Below are 15,916 nucleotides of genomic sequence, written 5' to 3' on the forward strand. Positions count from 1 at the left end.
ATAAATTTTATAATTTAAATAAAAATAATAATTAAATTTATAATTTTTAAATAATTATAAATTAAATTATTTCGTTATGAATTTAATACAAATTATAATTCATATTAATGATAATTATAAAAATAATTTTAAAAAATAATATTTTTAATATTGAAAATTTAATAAAAATATTATTTTTTAAAATTATTTTCAAAACTATCATAAAAATCATATTTAAAAGTTATAAATTTTAACATTATAAAAAAATAATACTAAAACTTATAACTTTTAAATACAAAATTTATTATATTTTTTTTATTTTATAATAAATTATGTTAAAAAAATTATAAATTTTATCATTATAAATAAAAAATAATAATTAAATTTATGTTTTTTAAATATAATTAATTATAAATTAAATTATTTTATAATAAATTTAATACAAATTATATTAATATTAATGATAATTATAAAAATAATGTTAAAAAATAATATTTTTAATATTAAAAATTTAATAAAAATATTATTTATCAAAATTATTCTCAACATTATCATTAAAATCATGTTTAAAAGTTATAAATTTTAACATTATTGTAAGAAATCTATTATTAGAAACATTTATTTTCAATAAAAAAATATAAAGATATTAATAATGATAAAGAAAATAGTCGATAACAGAGCGAAAATAGAATTTTACAACAACTTTTAGTTGTTTATATCGATAAAAGAGTAAAAGAACACATCATTAAATAGTAATGACAATAAAAAAAAGTACAGATATTATTTTATCAATAATAATAAAAAAAGAAACATTATTGCCTCACATTCCATAGATTCGTTTTGTGAGTACAATCGGAGTAACAGTACGTTATCAAATGTTTATATTTTTTATTTAATTTTCATTATTTATCATAAAACAGTAGAAAATTGAGTAATTCTTCGTATGATCTTGTGTTTTTTTTTTTAAATATAATTCTTGATGATTGCTGTTCCTAACCTTAACGGATTATTATTCATTTATTTTATTTTAGTTCAATATTTTTTTTAATAATTAATTATTTTATGTGTTTATGTATTTATTTATATAATAATGTTCATTAGAGCTAAAGTTGTTGTCCTAAATATTTTATTTATATATTTTTAATTATTATTCATTAAAATCCATCTCTGATGATCATCCTTATAAATTTATTTGCTATTTTGATAAATATAACAAAAAAACACGAGAAAAGCGATTTTTTCTATAATTTTTGGCCAATTAACAACATTCATTGAGAAACGTCATTTTATTAATAAAAAAAAGAAATAAAATAATAAAAAAATGATAAATAGTAGAAAAAGGTTAAAAATCTATAAAAAGGTAATAATCAATTTAGAAAATAAATAATTCAAAGAGTTTATTAGATAGTTGTGGGTAGCAAAGAAAAAGTTCAAACTTTTTTTCTGTTAGCTTAGTTTTTCAATGTTGCTTGTTTTGTTTACTTTTCTAAATAATAATATGTGTATATTTTAGTCTACTATTGATATATTTACATATTTAGTGGTTTAGTTGACGTCTGACAAATTTTTGTTCCAACATTCTTTTTTTTTATGAAAAAAAAAAACTAAAAAGTTTCTACGTTGATATATTTTGACAGTAGAAAATTTGACAGGTGTCAAAAAAAAATTTTTTTGTAAAAAAAACATTTTAATTTAAATAATTTGAGAAAATTGTTTTAAAAAGTTTTATCTTATAAAAAAAATTTCAAAAATTTAAAGAATTTTTGACAACTTTTGAAATTAGTAAAATTTTGACAGATGTCAAAAATTTTAAAACAAATCTCTTAATGTCAACTTTTAACGAAATCAATCAATTTTTAAATTAAAGTCAATTTTTAATTTTAAATTCAGGTCTAAAATTATTTAATTTTAAAAAAATAATTAATATAAAATACTTTGAATTGATAAGATTTTAATTAAAATTTTGACAGCTGTCATACATTTTGACAGATGACAAATTTATTTAATGTCAAAAATTTTTCATTTAATTTTAAAAGTAAAATTTTTTAATGAAAAAAACAATTTAATTTAAAAAAAAAATATAAAAAAAAAAAAATAAAAAAAATTTGAGAAACGTCAAAATTTGTAACTGTCAAAATAATGTTCAAACCGTTAATAAAAATTCAAGCTTCGCTTGAGCAAAAAAAAAACAATTAAAATTGAGTGACTAATTAAATTAATAAACACTCAATTCTTCAACATTTCTTCCATTTTTCACCTGAATTGAAATCTTTGTAAAAATTGTTGTTTTTTCTCGTCGAGTCGACATATTATTGCCTATCTATATGTTGTTTATTATTATTTATTAAATATTTTGACTAAGTCCTTATCATTTAATTTTTTTTTTTATTTAATTAACGGTTTAAAATTTGTTTTTTGTTACCTTTCGTGTTGTTGTTACTTTTGTTGACTGTTGGATAATTTTTTTGGATTTATTTTTTTTTTACAGAATTGATCGTGTCGCGTCACTATAGTGCACCAGATCGTTGGTTTTGTTTATTTTTATCATTATCATTTATTTTGTATTAAAATTAAAGTGTTTTTATAGCACTGGTCTTGTTTTCATCTTCTTCTGGTGTGTGATGTGATGTAAAATTAATTCTCTCACTCATCACTCGAACTCAGTCCTTTTTTCAGTAATTTTTTTGTCTTGTTTTCTTTTTAGTAATTGATTAGCATTTAACACAGTTGACAGCACATTTGATTCAAAATAATTCGCGTGTGACGAGGACTAATCGCCTGGATGTTCCGGACAACATCTGTTCACTTCGAACCATTGATCGATGCATCTAAATTTTAAAAAAGGGAAATTTTTCGGTTAAAAAAGGATTTTTTTGGGACAAAAGGAGACGCCTTACCCTTTGTGATAGATACAAAGACAGGGGAGACGTGCAATTACGTCGCCCGGTGACAAGTCCTCTAAACAAATAACGCACTCTCCTTTGGCATCGCTCAATACGTCCTCTGAAAATGACGGAAAATTAATGAAAATCCGGTCAGAAAGGGAAAATTAAAATTCTTACCGTTGTATGACAAGCGAGGCTTCGTTAGGCACATAACTAGATGACATTCAATATCGTCTGGTAATATAAATTTGCTACAAACTGGGCATTTAATACCTGAAACGAGTCGAAATTTGGTATTTTTATCAGTGCATCGTGCACTTATCGTGTCATTGCGAGCTATTTTTAGGGCAGCTGCAAGTGTGTCAAGTGGAAAAGTGACGAAAAAAATGTCGACTCACCGTTTAATGACCAAATGTGTGAAGGCAGCGAGGTGAAAACACCACGTCCTATTCCGCCACTGTCGTCTGCCGAACTGCTGTCGGGACTGACGGACATGTCGTACGTCTGTAGATTTGAGCCAGGGAATGCGATGGCATTGTTGCCACTTTCGTCAGCTGAGCTACCTTCCGCATTGACTGACGCCTCGAAAGCCTGTAAATTGCGTCCCGAACGATTTCCCATCTTCACCCACTGGCCGTTGTCCGGAAGTTCGGTGCAAAGGGAAAATCAAGAACAAAGGAAAATTTCTTTTAGTATGTGTGTGTGTTGTGTATAAATTTTTATATACGGCGAAAGAAAAGTCACTTTTCTCGTCGCAACTGTGACAAAATCCATCGGAAACGGCGGACTTACCGTGTTAAAAGTTTGCTTTGTAATTCTTTGTTGTTGAAAATTTTCGTAAATGCAGCAGGAGGAAAATACATCCACCATACTTGTGTGTCGTCGCCTTGGTCGTCGTCGTCGACTCAGATCAAAGGACCGATTTGACCGAACAGGGTACAGCGACGTTCACGACACCTCGCATCGTTTTTTCCGAATCTCCTCCGAAAAGATCACACGCACACGGCAATTCACGAAAACAGCGAGAAACGCAGCAAAAAAAAACAAGTCGTAATTGCGGACCTTTCTTAGTTCAATCCTTTTTTTGTGTATCTTTTGTCGTCGAAGTGGATTCTCACTTTTGGCTGCACGGAGACCTGCAACTTTTTAATACTCCTCTGGAATGTTTTTGCTAAACTAGGTCGTTACAATAATTTAAAGTGTTTTCGATTTTATGGACTTTTGAAATATTAAGAGGAAAAAAAAAATTAACAAAATTATTTCAAGTTTTTACTTTTTGAGATAGAATTTGGAGTTTTTTAACTATTTCTTTACTAAGCTTTTGATGATATTTGAATTTTTAAATTAAGTTTTCGATCTCTCTATATTTTCTTAATTACCATAAATTTTTAAAATTTTAAATAAATTTCGGGTCTAAGGAAACTGGGCTTAAGGTTATTGGTAGTTTTTAAAGAATTTCGTTTAACAGAAAGCTCGGGGCTTATTTAGCTTTATCAACTTAAGGGTAAATCCGCCACTGGTAGCAGAGAAATTTAGTTTCAATTTTTAAATTTGTAATAAAAATCGATATTTGTGTTTTTTATGCTGAGGGAGAATACTAATTATTTTAGTTGAAATTTCATTTCAGTTCAAATTGGAGCTGCATGGGGCGGTCAATTGTTTCATATGCCGTTATTGTGGTATCGTTGTATTTTTCCCGGAGATTGCCTTCAAAGCATTATCAGCATTTAGCCGATCGAACTAAACAGGTGTATCCAGATATTATGCCTAATAAGCATTAGCGTTTTTGTTTCATTTCAGAACTTGAATAAAGCTGTACTCAAAGTAAAATCTATTTTTGCACTTGGAATAGTTAAAACAAATTCATCTGATTTATGTGGTACATTTGGCAAAAGGAACAAAACGTAGTATCATACATTTGGTTTATTAATAAACTATTTGCGTTTCTCCAATAATATAATCCAAAATTGAAGAAGGTAATTTACAATCCCCATATGGCGCCATATAACAAAACAATGTACAATTAAGGATGCAATTACTCTAACTGCAAAGATACTCAAGACGTGTTTTTATTTTTCAGTTGTAACGTGTGTGCGGTACGCATATTTATTTTCTAATGAATTCATGGACTGCTCGTGTTTCAAAATAAATTTATTATAATTTTAGACATTCTTTATTTCAAGATTTTCTTCTTGTACTTAATTATTATTTTCTTGATTCTTCATCAAAATATTATAAAATGTCACAAAATTATTAATCGTTACGTTTAAATGCTTAAGCATATCATCTGATATGTCTATATTAACATTTTCAATAGTAAAATACCGATGAGTTTTCAAACCTGGAACAGGTTGATAGTATCAGATTAATTTTAATTGAAGTCCGACTTCGACCTAGAGCTTTATTGGTGATCATCAATTTACATTGAGCGAATTGTTTTCCTTTTACATTTTTTTAAAGCCAGTGGGGAGAAGTTATCGAAATTGAAGGTGATTTTCTTGCTATATTCGCAAAATTATTACATTTTTATTTTTTTCTTGAGTTTAGCTCACAATTTTTGTAGATTGATTTAGGGATCTAATGGAAGTTTGCGCTAATGGACAAGCCATTTAAGTAGATTTAAAGTTTTTGTTTTCGAATATCTTATATTCATACATTTCGTTAATTTGTTTTTCCATCGGACTATGAAATTTTGATATTGATGATATTTTTGATATTTTTCCGGATTGGATCCAAAAATTTTTTCATCATTTTGATGCTCTCTGAAAAGAAAAGAAAAAATTAATTAGAAATCAGAAAAAACTTGCATAATTGTACTGTCCTTATCACTTTCATTCGTCTCAAGCAATATTTTGGTTCTGACTATCTACTTAAGTCTCTTGAAAGTTCTGAGGTCAAAAAACCCGATTTTCAGGTCAATATTGACCTCTAACAAGAGAAAAAGACCTCAATTAATAACGAGACGTGTTAAAAAAGTTCAAATCACATAAAACCAAAAATTCAAGTCTTATCAGCGCTATCAGAAAGTTCACTTTACTTCACTTTTCCACCTCTAGAATAATGTTAAATTTAGTATTCGTGTCAATATTAAGCCTTTTTGTGATAGTAAAGTCAAATGAGTTCAGCGGGTTCGACGACTCCATCCTGCACATCATAAAATGGCCGGGAACCGAAAACATTGACGTGGTATTAATTGTTTGTTTTTCATCGAATTTCTGATAAAATTTTAATTTTTTCAGCTGGACAAACAACAACAAGAGGAACAAGAAGAAATCTTCCTCACGACACATCGCAACGAAAAATATCGCTGCACAATTCCCATCATCACGGACAAAGATGAAGAACGAAAACTCGACACAGATTTGCAAATTCCGAGTCCTGTGGAGCTTTTGATTCCACTTTTCCTCACAAATTCCTGTTCCTATCGCATCGAGTCTTATTGGACTTACGAAGTGTGTCACGGGCGGTACATCAAACAATTCCACGAAGAACGCGAAGGAAAGACAATCAAGGCGCAGGACTACATGCTCGGCAAATGGAACCAAACACTCACGGAAAAGCTGCTGGACGAGTACAAAAATATCGAGAAAGAGCACGAAAAAGTGCAATTTACCAAAGTTGAAGGTGTGAAGCTGCCAACGCTGAGTGTGAATATGGTCGATGGCACGTTATGCGATTTGAATGGGACTCCAAGAACGACACGGGTGATGTACGTTTGCGACGTTCAAGGCAAAAATGAGGTTTATTCGTTGAAGGAAACGATGACCTGCAGTTACGAAATCATAATTTTGACGCCGTTGCTGTGTTCGCATCCATTGTACAAGCCGGAAAAGCAAACAGAGAACCCAATCAGTTGCTATCCAGCGGGTCATGCAGCAACAAAACCGAGATCTTTGTTGGCGATGGAAGCGGAAAGTCTGAAAACGAAATATCAGAAAATTGGGGTAAGAGAAAAATATTTTAGGGGAATGTTGCTAGAATGCATGAGGAATTGTGTTAGCTTGTTGGTATTTTTAGTGAAAGTTCCATGAAATGACCTTTGATTTATTTTTTGAATTAATTTTGACAGATTTCATAATTTTTATCGCTTGAAATTTTAAATTTAAATTGCTTTGTAAAAATTAAAATTGAATATTTTTATTTTTTTTTTAATCTTAAAAATTTTATTTATCTTAATATTTAAAAAAATCACTCAAATTTTTTAATTTAAAATAATAATTTAGATAAAAAAAAATGAGTGAAACTAATTAAATATCTGAAATAAAAAAAAATAAATTTAAATAGTTCTTAGTATTTTGAGGGAAAAAATTAGAAAAAATAAAATCAAAAAATAATTTGATGAAAATTTTGAAAATAATTTTTAAAAATATTATAGACAATTTTTTAACCTTAAAAAACACATGAACTCTAATTTTTGTTTAATTTTTGAAAAAAATTTAAAAAAAAAATTTAAATTTAAAAAAAAAATAAAATTAAAAAAAAAATTAAAAATAAAATTTTTTTAAAAAAATTAAAAATTAAAATTTAAAAAAAAAAAAAAAATTTAAAAATTTTTTTTTTTAAAAAATTTTTTTAATTAAATTAATTTAAAAAATTAATTTTTTTTTTTTTTTTTAAAAAAAATTAAAATATTTTTTTTTTGAAGGGAAAATAGAGTTTATAAAGATTTTGTTTTAATTTTAAATTAAATAAATTTATTTAAAAAATAGTGCTAAAAAAAATTCTTAAAATTCATAAAAATAAAAAAATTAGAAAAAAAATTTTGATTAGAATCTTAGAGAATAAAATTAATTTAAAAATTTTTAAAATAGATAAAAAACAAAAAAAAAATTAAATAATATAAGAATTGTTGGAAAAATTATGAAATTTGTCAAAAAATTTTTTTTTTAAATTGCATTGAACGTTAGACCCTTTTTTAATTAGCATTATGAGCCGTTATTTATTGTAGTTTGTAGCTTTAATTTTTAATTTATTTTATTTTTCATATGATTTGCTTGTTAAGGATATGCAAAAGTCCTCCCGAGATCACAAGACTTATGCAGTTTTCAAAGTAGATCCTAAGGTATTTTTAAATTTTTCTTTTATTTTGTACTTTTTTTTAGTGCAATTTGTGCATTTTTACCTTCTAAATATAATTTTTTTTACAAAAATTTCTTACTTTCTACAGGACGGCGTTCTAAAAATGGAATTTTTCGAAGGCGGTTTGCTGGATGAGCAAATAAAGGACGCAATTTCGCTCGAACAGGCACTCACCGGCAAGGAAGTCAAACCAAAACTCTCGGCATACGACTTACCCACCGACAAACAGCCCGTAATTGACTTCCTCGAAGGTCGCACTTGCCTCAACGGGGGCTCCGGATGGTGGAAATACGAACTTTGTTACGGGCGGTACGTGCGGCAATATCACATCGACAAAAACGGCGAAACGAGTCTCATTTTGGGCGCCTTTAATCGTGACGCGCACATCGACTGGCTCACGAAAAACCCCCATAAACGTCCGGCGCCGAAGGAAACTCGCACGGAAATCGTTCATTTCTACACCGGAGGCACACATTGCGAGAAAACGGGAAAACCGCGACAAACGGAGGTCAAATTGAAGTGTTTGGAAAAGGCGGTGAGTCAATCGAGTGTCTCGCTGTACTTGTTGGAGCCACGAACGTGCGAATACGAGTTATCTGTGCAAAGTAGCTTGATTTGCGACATTCTTCATTTGGCCGATGAGAATGGTTTGGTTCCTTCGATGTTTGATAAATTCACAGCGACAGACGATGATGACTTGAGTAACAATAATGAGATCGATTTGGGCAATTAGTGATTTGCGGTGCAACAAAAATAAAGTAATTTATGAATTTTAATCACTTTTTTGGACTTCCGGTTCGGTATCTTTTTTCTCTGGTTGTGAAAAGTTTACGAAAATACTGTTCCAAGTCCATGGGACGTCATCTTCCTTCAAATCTTCCTCTTTGGCGAGACATTTTCTCGCGAGAATCATCAAATCCAGGCCTTCAACGGATGTTTGTTTGAGCAATTCCGAGTCTAATTCCCGAATTGAGTTTTTTATTGTGAAGTTGCTCGTGCTGGGCTTCACTGTGTCCGAAAGTTTGTCCGGTTGAATGTCATCGAGGTCAGGAATCGTTGGAATATCAGCGGTGTCGAGATCTAAAGAGCTCAAGAAACGTTCTTGTTCTAAAGCGTTTAATGTATTTTTGTCACTGCCACGACGACTCGTCTCTGAGGCACTTCCCCAGCCAGGTTTTGCCATTTTTTTGGAGATATTTTTTAGAAAAAAGAAGAAAAACAAGAAATTTAATTGAAATTTGTTTATGTCTCAAACAATTTTCTGATTGGTTCCAAAATCCTGTTTCGTGATTGGTTGAAGTCGTTTAATAGATGTATTTATTTTAACCAATCACGAGAAATTAGGGTTGCCAGTATGTTATAGCATGAAAAAGTTCATTATTTTTTGTTCAAAAATTTGATTTTATTTTTTTACCGCATTTCGCAGAAAAAAATGTGGTATTTTAAGGCATTGAATGGTTTAAAAATAATACAGATTATTGGAAAAAAAATATTTTTCGTGGTTAGAATATTATTTTAAGTGAATTAGATATTAAAAATTCTGACAAAAATTTTTTATTTCAATAAATGTCGAATTTTTTTGTTTTTTTTAAATATTTTGAGCTGAAATTTTGCATTTCAGCTTTTTTGAACATCAATTTTGAAAATGTAGAGGGTATTATTTAAAATAATAATTTTCTGAGCAAAATTGAAAATTTTTCAAAATAATTTTTAAAAACTGAAGAAAATATTAGTTTTTGAACTGGTTTTAATAAAAACAAAAATTGATATTTTTGAGATTTTAATTTTCAGACTTTCTTCCTTTTTAGATTATTAAAATTCTTTGCAAAATGGCTTCTATGAAATCCTCAAGAAGTTTAAAAGGTAGGAGAAAATCAAAAACATTTTCTACTTTTCTTGAGTTATGGGCTAAAATTGATAATTTTTCATATGATTTTGTCAGTTTTTACAATATTCATTTCCATACCTATATTTTAAATAAAAATGGTGAAAAATAGTAAAGGATTGTCAAGCCATATAAATTTTAAAATGGGTTCCCACAAATTATGTTTTACGAATCTTTTTGATATTTTTATAATGTGTCAATTTAAGCTCAAAGAAGGTTTTGGAACAGAAAAATTTAATCAATTAATGGAAAACTAAGGAAAATTTCTCAAATATGGCGTATAAAAATCATTGCATACCTTATCAAATCTATTCGATTTATTTTCAAAATTACGTTGATTGCATAGTTTTGGGGTAAATTTTAGATTTTGACAAAAATTTAATTTGTGAAACAAAGTTTCTTTTAAAAACTTTGAAAAAAACTTACAAAGATTGGTCTTTGGATAATTTTGTCTGAATTTTAAATATTTTATTATTGAACTTTTTATCTCTTTGAACTTTTTGTGTAAAAAAACCAAAAACAAAATGAACAATTATTCACCAAAAAAAAATGAACAATTGGCAACCCTACGAAAAATTGCACTTTACGATTCATTTTCAGACCAAAACAGAACACTTTTTCCAATTTTTTATCAATTTCGCACCGAAACATATCAAAAAACTACAAAATCAGTATTAAACGTCTTCCTAAAAGTCGGTAAAATTCGTGCAATATGAAAATTTCATTGAAAATCGTTGAAATTCGTAAAGTTTTGGCATAAATTGCATCGTCTACGTACAAGCAACACACCCATCCCATAAAATTCACTTGTTCCTAATCCCTTTAATCCAAAAAAATTGGAAATTTTGAAAGAAATTCGGATAATGCAGCGGTGAGAGACACAAAAAATGCAAGGAAATCACTTCAAACACGAATTTGGGAAAGAATCGCCCAACAGACGGGCAAAATCGAGCACGAAACACAGTAAATATTCAATTTTTTGCCTTTTTCTCGTCTTTTAATGGAAAAATTTTGATTTTTAGACAAAAATACCGACACATCGCAGTCATTTCAGTCATGGGATTCCGGTGTGGCGCGAGATTTGAGCCCGTTACGACCTGTTGTTGCCACAGACGGCGGCGAATCAATGTTGGATTTGGCTTCGAAGGTAATTCATAGCTCGTACACGCACACAAAGAAAGCAAGAAATTATGAATGAATGACAGGGAGAGACGTTTCTTACGTCATTTTCCAAAACTAACAATTGAGTGGAAAATGAGAGAAAAAATTTTCAACATGAAAATTGTGTTCTCCGTAAATATTTAGTGTTTTAGTCATTTTTGGGCCCGTTTAGAGGCCAAAAATACCAAAAATTGTGAAAAATACTCAAAAAATCAACTTTAAACGTGAAATAATGACAAATTATTGATATTAAAAGCTTTAAAGGCAAAAACTGGGATTTGAACAAAAAACTTCTAAAAGTGAAAAATTAAATTTTGAGGCGATTGCGACATGAATTCCACATCGCCAGGCGAAAAAGTCGCGCGTTGCGATGGAATTTTGGCAAGCGAAATGCCATCTGGCAGCAATGTGGCCGCAATTATCGACCGTCACCACAATAATCAATCGCAAACACCGAAGGTTAACCAGCTGCGTAATAATAGTGTCGATTGCGGGGAACGCGTGTACGACGATCCGTGCGAGCTGCTCGAGCGTGACTGGAGCCGAGATTCGTTGTCGAAGTTGCCAAGGTCACGGAGTTGGTTGTGTTGTCCGCATGCGAGCGGCGCGAAAAATATTTTTCAAAATGATTCGGGAGGCATTCCTTTCATTACGGAATACACAGATGACTTGGTGACGGAAGCGCCGAAACCACAAACTCCAATTGTATGACAGTTCATTCATGATTTCTTGATTTTTTGGCCTAAGAATTTTAAAAGTGTTTCAAATTTTGTTTAAATTTACGCAAAAAATGAATTTTTTAAAAATTTTAGAAAAGAAATTGTTAAAAGATTTTCAAAAGTTTTAATTTTTTAGCGGAAAAAATAGTGAAAAATCAAATTTTTATCAAAAATTTGTAGATGTCAATTCAAAAAATGACCGTTAAAAATTTGAAAATTTATTTTTCGCTAATTTGAACAAACTTGAGGTCTGAAATTGACAAGAAAAATTTTAAATCTAAGTAAAAAAAGTATAAAAATTAACGAGAAACTTTAAAAATTCTTTAAAATTTGTGAATTATTTGTTCATTTTGATTAAAAATTTGTAAATGTCAATTTGAAAAATGACAGTTACAAATTTTAAAATTATTTTTTTTTCGAATTTATTAAAATTTTGTTCTAAAATTACGAAAAAAAAAATCAAATTTTAGTGAAAATTTATTAAAAAATATTTAAAAACTATAAATTTCTTGACAGTTCGTAAACTTAAGAGTAATTTTTGTGAAAATCTCGTAAATGTCAATTCAAAAAATTAATCGTTATAAAATTGAGAACAATTTTTTTTTTCAAATTTTTAACCCAAGAAATTCAAAATATATTAAATTTAAGTTAAAAATCATAAAAAATTGTTCAAAAATTTATAATTTCTTGTTAATTAGTCAATTTTTTGTTAAAAATTTAGAAATGTCAATTCAAAAAATGACCGTTAAAAATTTGAAACTCATCTTTTTGCTATTTTTTGACATTTTTAAACCAATTTTCCTTCAAAAATTTACCTTATTTTACCTTTTTTTCTCATTTCCAGTTCCACGTCGCTGCATTATCTGCCCTCAACAATGAAGTTCTCGAGCTACGTTCAAAACTGCATCGTGCTGAATTGGAAAAAGATGCTCTCAAGTGTCAATTACAGGAAGCCTTCAACGAACGCGAGCGTTCTCAACGTCGCTTTGACTCCTTGGCAGCTGCAAATGAAGGTCGCATCACCGAAATGCACGTTTTGATCGTCGAACTCCAGAAAAAACTCAAAGCGCAACAAGAAAATGCCATTTTAGAAGAGCCTGAATGCGAAGGAAGTGGTAAGAAAATCATTTTTTTCATCAATTACCTTGAAATTTAATGTTTTTGTAATTTTTTTAGTTTCAGAATTGAGTTTTCAAGAAGGCTCCGTTTACAATTCCGACGTCGAAGGCAGTCACCATGTCCCGGACCACCATTTAGAGGTAGAAGACGATGCCAATAGTGCAAAATCCACGTCGCCTTGCTCCCCATTGCCACCGATGCAAATGTCTCACATCCAAATGGAAGCGTTACAAGAGGAAATTTTGCATTTACGAGCTCAAGTTGCTTTATTACAGTCGCAGTTGGCTACGCAGCAGTCTCCGCGCGATGATCAAAGTGTCCATGACAACAAATCGAACTACACGAGTGACGATTTGTGCGAAACGGCGGACATTTTCGACGTGGAAAATGACAAACGGGAGACAGAAACGCCGAAAAAGTCCCCGGGTGAGCTAGCTGGCGTCAGTAAATCCACGGAACGGGTGAAATTACGAAGAAATGTTGAGGAAACGGCTGAAATTGAGACGTCGCCGATCGTGGAAGACGAAAAAACGACAATTCAACAACTGCAAACCGACATCCAAAGACTGAAAGTACAAAATAGCGTTGTTACACTCACGTTAGCCGAGAGCAAGGAGCATTGCGAGCAACTTTACCTTCTTTGTGGAAAATACGAATCGAATGCCATTGCCCTGCAGCAAGCCCTGAACTGTAGTGATCGCGCAATTGAAGCTTATGACGTCATGTTGGCACTGCTGGAGAGCAAATTGAGTCTTTTGGAGAAAGCGCCGAGCGCTAATGAGAGTCGAAAGGCAGCTGAAACCGTCGCACGTCATTTACTCAATCGCTTGAGTGACGACACGATGACCGAAAATAGTTCGGGACCGTGGCAGGAGCCTGTTGTCTTGCAATCGACTGACGATTTGAAGCCCTGGACTGACGACGATGACCTTTTGTTACGGAAACACGTCTCCAAACTCAAGGGACAGCGATTTACGACACAAAATACAACCGTTACCCTTGAGCCGCCCTTCAGTTATGGTCGCTCGGGCAAAGAAGAGCTGCCAAGTCCCATGGGAAGTAGTCGAGGCAGGTCCCGTAATGACAGTCGACGCATCGATCTGGAAACTGCGGTGCTTTTGCAAGAGCTGAACGACTACAAATCCCGTGTCGAGTCCTCAGAACGTGAAAAAATGGATTTGTACAAGCAATTGGGAACGTTGCAAGAGTCTTTATTGCATTTGCAAGGGCAATTGCATGATTCGGAAGCTTTGCTGGCGATGGCAACGAAAGATCGAAGCTCATTTTCTGAAGCGGAGTATGCCGTGAACATTGAACGGGAACTGGTCGAGGCATTATCACGTGAATCGAGACTGAAATCGCGCATACAGGGACTCGTGGGATCCTTGGAGGCAGCGACAAAATCAAAAAGTAACGAGAAATTTTCTAAAATTCACCAAAGTCATATCAATGAGTTAAGACAGACCAATATGTAAGTTTTTTATACTTTTTTACCGACTTTAATTATCCCAAGGCACATTTTTAATTTTTTCCCAGTGAATATTTTGAATTTACTTCCCAAAGCACATTTTTAATTTTTTTCCCAGTGAATATTTTGAATTTACTTCCCAAAGCACATTTTTAATTTTTACCCAGTGAATATTTTGAATTTACTTCCCAAAGCACATTTTAAAAATTTTATCCCAGTGAATATTTTGATTTTTTCCCCAAAGCAAACTTTCAATTTTTTACCCAGTGAATATTTTGAATTTACTTCCCAAAGCACATTTTTAATTTTTTTCCCAGTGAATATTTTGAATTTACTTCCCAAAGCACATTTTTTTAATTTTTTTCCCAGTGAATATTTTGAATTTACTTCCCAAAGCACATTTTTAATTTTTTCCCAGTGAATATTTTGAATTTACTTCCCAAAGCACATTTTTAATTTTTTCCCAGTGAATATTTTGAATTTACTTCCCAAAGCACATTTTTAAAATTTTTTCCCAGTGAATATTTTGAATTTACTTCCCAAAGAAAAATTTTTACCCAGTGAATATTTTGAATTTACTTCCCAAAGAAAAATTTTTATCCTGTGAATATTTTGAATTTACTTCCCAAAGAACATTTTAGAATTTGTCCTAATGCGCATTTTAAATAAATCCATATTTTTATTTTTTTTTCAGGGGTCTCGATAAATCCTTGGAAAAATGCAAGAAAAAATATCAGGCGAAAATGAACAAGCTCGAGCAGCAACTTTTGCAACTATCTCTGGCAAACAACAACAATCTCACCACAAACAACCGAGATGACCGCGACGACAAAAGTACAAAACCCGACACTCAACCAACGCAACTCAAAGAGATTTGATCCTTACATGGATAAATATGTACTTTCTTACATAAAAAAAAAACTTCAAGTATTAATTAATTATCTTTAAAAAAAATCCAAGAAAAATCACATTTTTTGCTCCTATAAAAACGAAGCCAATCTAAATATTTAAAAAATTATAATTTAAGCTAAAAATCCTTTTTTTTTTGTAAAATGTCCTCTTTTTGTCTGTAAACGAAAAAAGGTACTAACGTAAAATTATATATATATTTATAGAATAGAACAAAAAAAATTAGATAAAAGCTACACACGCTTTTAATGCTTTAAAAAAAAAACAAAAACAACGCGAGAATTGCAGAACAAATGTTAGCCTTAATTTTCTTATTATTATTAATTAATTATTAATTATAGATAGAATTAATATTGTTCATCATTGTTTTCTTCAGTGTCCTTATGAATATTATATACAGAAAAAATATATATTTAATACATAAATATTATCTAGTCGATCCAGAGAAATTTAAATAATTTTGCATTTTTTAATTCATTTTTTATACAATTTATATTTATATTTTATATTAAATAATAATTGAAAAGATCAAAATATATATTATTAAGTTTTGTATCTTTTTTGTATTAACATCAAACAATATTATGATTAAATTAAATTATAATAAAAGAACAAAAAACGTACGTAAAATGCACAAAAACTTGTTAGCATCAGCAATATATGAGTAATTGAATAAAGTAAAAAATATTCTTTAAAGTAAATATTTAAAATT

At 30.2% G+C, this 15,916-nt stretch overlaps 4 protein-coding genes across 10 annotated transcripts; 2 read left to right on the top strand and 2 right to left on the bottom strand.

The window, feature by feature from the left end:
- Positions 1–1,095: 1,095 nt before the first annotated feature.
- LOC134834290 (E3 ubiquitin-protein ligase ZNRF2) lies at positions 1,096–3,957 on the bottom strand. Of its 3 annotated transcripts, none has more exons than XR_010162161.1 (6): positions 3,657–3,957; positions 3,263–3,494; positions 3,042–3,137; positions 2,877–2,982; positions 2,402–2,807; positions 1,096–1,158 (listed from the first exon to the last, which is right to left on the bottom strand). XR_010162161.1 is itself a non-coding variant. In XM_063848910.1 (5 exons), exons 1-5 carry the CDS (start codon positions 3,732–3,734, stop codon positions 2,750–2,752), a joined length of 570 nt encoding a protein of 189 aa, XP_063704980.1. In that variant the 5' UTR covers positions 3,735–3,957; the 3' UTR covers positions 2,311–2,749. The 3 variants fall into 3 exon arrangements, 1 of the variants encoding a protein (XP_063704980.1); XR_010162160.1 differs by lacking the exon at positions 1,096–1,158 and adding an exon at positions 1,239–1,559; XM_063848910.1 differs by lacking the exon at positions 1,096–1,158 and having other exon boundaries at positions 2,311–2,807.
- A 1,757-nt stretch (positions 3,958–5,714) lies between these two features.
- Positions 5,715–8,719, top strand: LOC134833214 (endoplasmic reticulum lectin 1). Of its 3 annotated transcripts, none has more exons than XM_063847455.1 (4): positions 5,715–6,050; positions 6,104–6,808; positions 7,867–7,926; positions 8,032–8,719. In XM_063847455.1, the coding sequence occupies exons 1-4, from the start codon at positions 5,925–5,927 to the stop codon at positions 8,674–8,676; spliced, it is 1,536 nt and encodes a 511-aa protein (XP_063703525.1). In that variant the 5' UTR covers positions 5,715–5,924; the 3' UTR covers positions 8,677–8,719. The 3 variants fall into 3 exon arrangements, with proteins under 3 accessions (XP_063703525.1, XP_063703526.1, XP_063703527.1); XM_063847456.1 differs by having other exon boundaries at positions 5,715–6,047; XM_063847457.1 differs by lacking the exon at positions 7,867–7,926.
- Positions 8,696–9,184, bottom strand: LOC134835123 (intraflagellar transport protein 43 homolog). The gene has a single exon (XM_063849988.1). It carries the CDS (start codon positions 9,124–9,126, stop codon positions 8,716–8,718), a length of 411 nt encoding a protein of 136 aa, XP_063706058.1. The 5' UTR covers positions 9,127–9,184; the 3' UTR covers positions 8,696–8,715.
- A 1,254-nt stretch (positions 9,185–10,438) lies between these two features.
- On the top strand, positions 10,439–15,580 carry LOC134834263 (colorectal mutant cancer protein). 3 transcript variants are annotated; one of them, XM_063848854.1, is made up of 5 exons: positions 10,439–10,791; positions 10,851–10,975; positions 12,553–12,823; positions 12,885–14,298; positions 14,990–15,580. In XM_063848854.1, exons 1-5 carry the CDS (start codon positions 10,716–10,718, stop codon positions 15,171–15,173), a joined length of 2,070 nt encoding a protein of 689 aa, XP_063704924.1. In that variant the 5' UTR covers positions 10,439–10,715; the 3' UTR covers positions 15,174–15,580. The 3 variants fall into 3 exon arrangements, with proteins under 3 accessions (XP_063704924.1, XP_063704923.1, XP_063704925.1); XM_063848853.1 differs by lacking the exons at positions 10,439–10,791; positions 10,851–10,975 and adding an exon at positions 11,095–11,694; XM_063848855.1 differs by lacking the exons at positions 10,439–10,791; positions 10,851–10,975 and adding an exon at positions 11,430–11,448.
- Positions 15,581–15,916: the final 336 nt, after the last annotated feature.

The sequence above is a fragment of the Culicoides brevitarsis genome, chromosome 3 (assembly GCF_036172545.1).
Source record: "Culicoides brevitarsis isolate CSIRO-B50_1 chromosome 3, AGI_CSIRO_Cbre_v1, whole genome shotgun sequence".
NCBI classification, from domain to species: domain Eukaryota; kingdom Metazoa; phylum Arthropoda; class Insecta; order Diptera; family Ceratopogonidae; genus Culicoides; species Culicoides brevitarsis.

Excerpts from the sequence above, each read along its gene's own strand:
- LOC134834290 (XM_063848910.1), bottom strand. The coding sequence starts at position 3,734 with ATGGTGGATGTATTTTCCTCCTGCTGCATTTACGAAAATTTTCAACAA. Across the intron at positions 3,138-3,262 it reads ACACATTTGGTCATTAAACG|GTATTAAATGCCCAGTTTGT; the intron begins GTGAGTCGACAT and ends GACTCGTTTCAG. Across the intron at positions 2,983-3,041 it reads GCCTCGCTTGTCATACAACG|AGGACGTATTGAGCGATGCC; the intron begins GTAAGAATTTTA and ends CGTCATTTTCAG.
- LOC134833214 (XM_063847455.1), top strand. The coding sequence starts at position 5,925 with ATGTTAAATTTAGTATTCGTGTCAATATTAAGCCTTTTTGTGATAGTA. Across the intron at positions 6,051-6,103 it reads GAACCGAAAACATTGACGTG|CTGGACAAACAACAACAAGA; the intron begins GTATTAATTGTT and ends TAATTTTTTCAG. Across the intron at positions 6,809-7,866 it reads CGAAATATCAGAAAATTGGG|GATATGCAAAAGTCCTCCCG; the intron begins GTAAGAGAAAAA and ends TTGCTTGTTAAG.
- LOC134835123 (XM_063849988.1), bottom strand. The coding sequence starts at position 9,126 with ATGGCAAAACCTGGCTGGGGAAGTGCCTCAGAGACGAGTCGTCGTGGC.
- LOC134834263 (XM_063848853.1), top strand. The coding sequence starts at position 11,320 with ATGAATTCCACATCGCCAGGCGAAAAAGTCGCGCGTTGCGATGGAATT. Across the intron at positions 11,695-12,552 it reads CGAAACCACAAACTCCAATT|TTCCACGTCGCTGCATTATC; the intron begins GTATGACAGTTC and ends TCTCATTTCCAG. Across the intron at positions 12,824-12,884 it reads GCCTGAATGCGAAGGAAGTG|TTTCAGAATTGAGTTTTCAA; the intron begins GTAAGAAAATCA and ends TAATTTTTTTAG.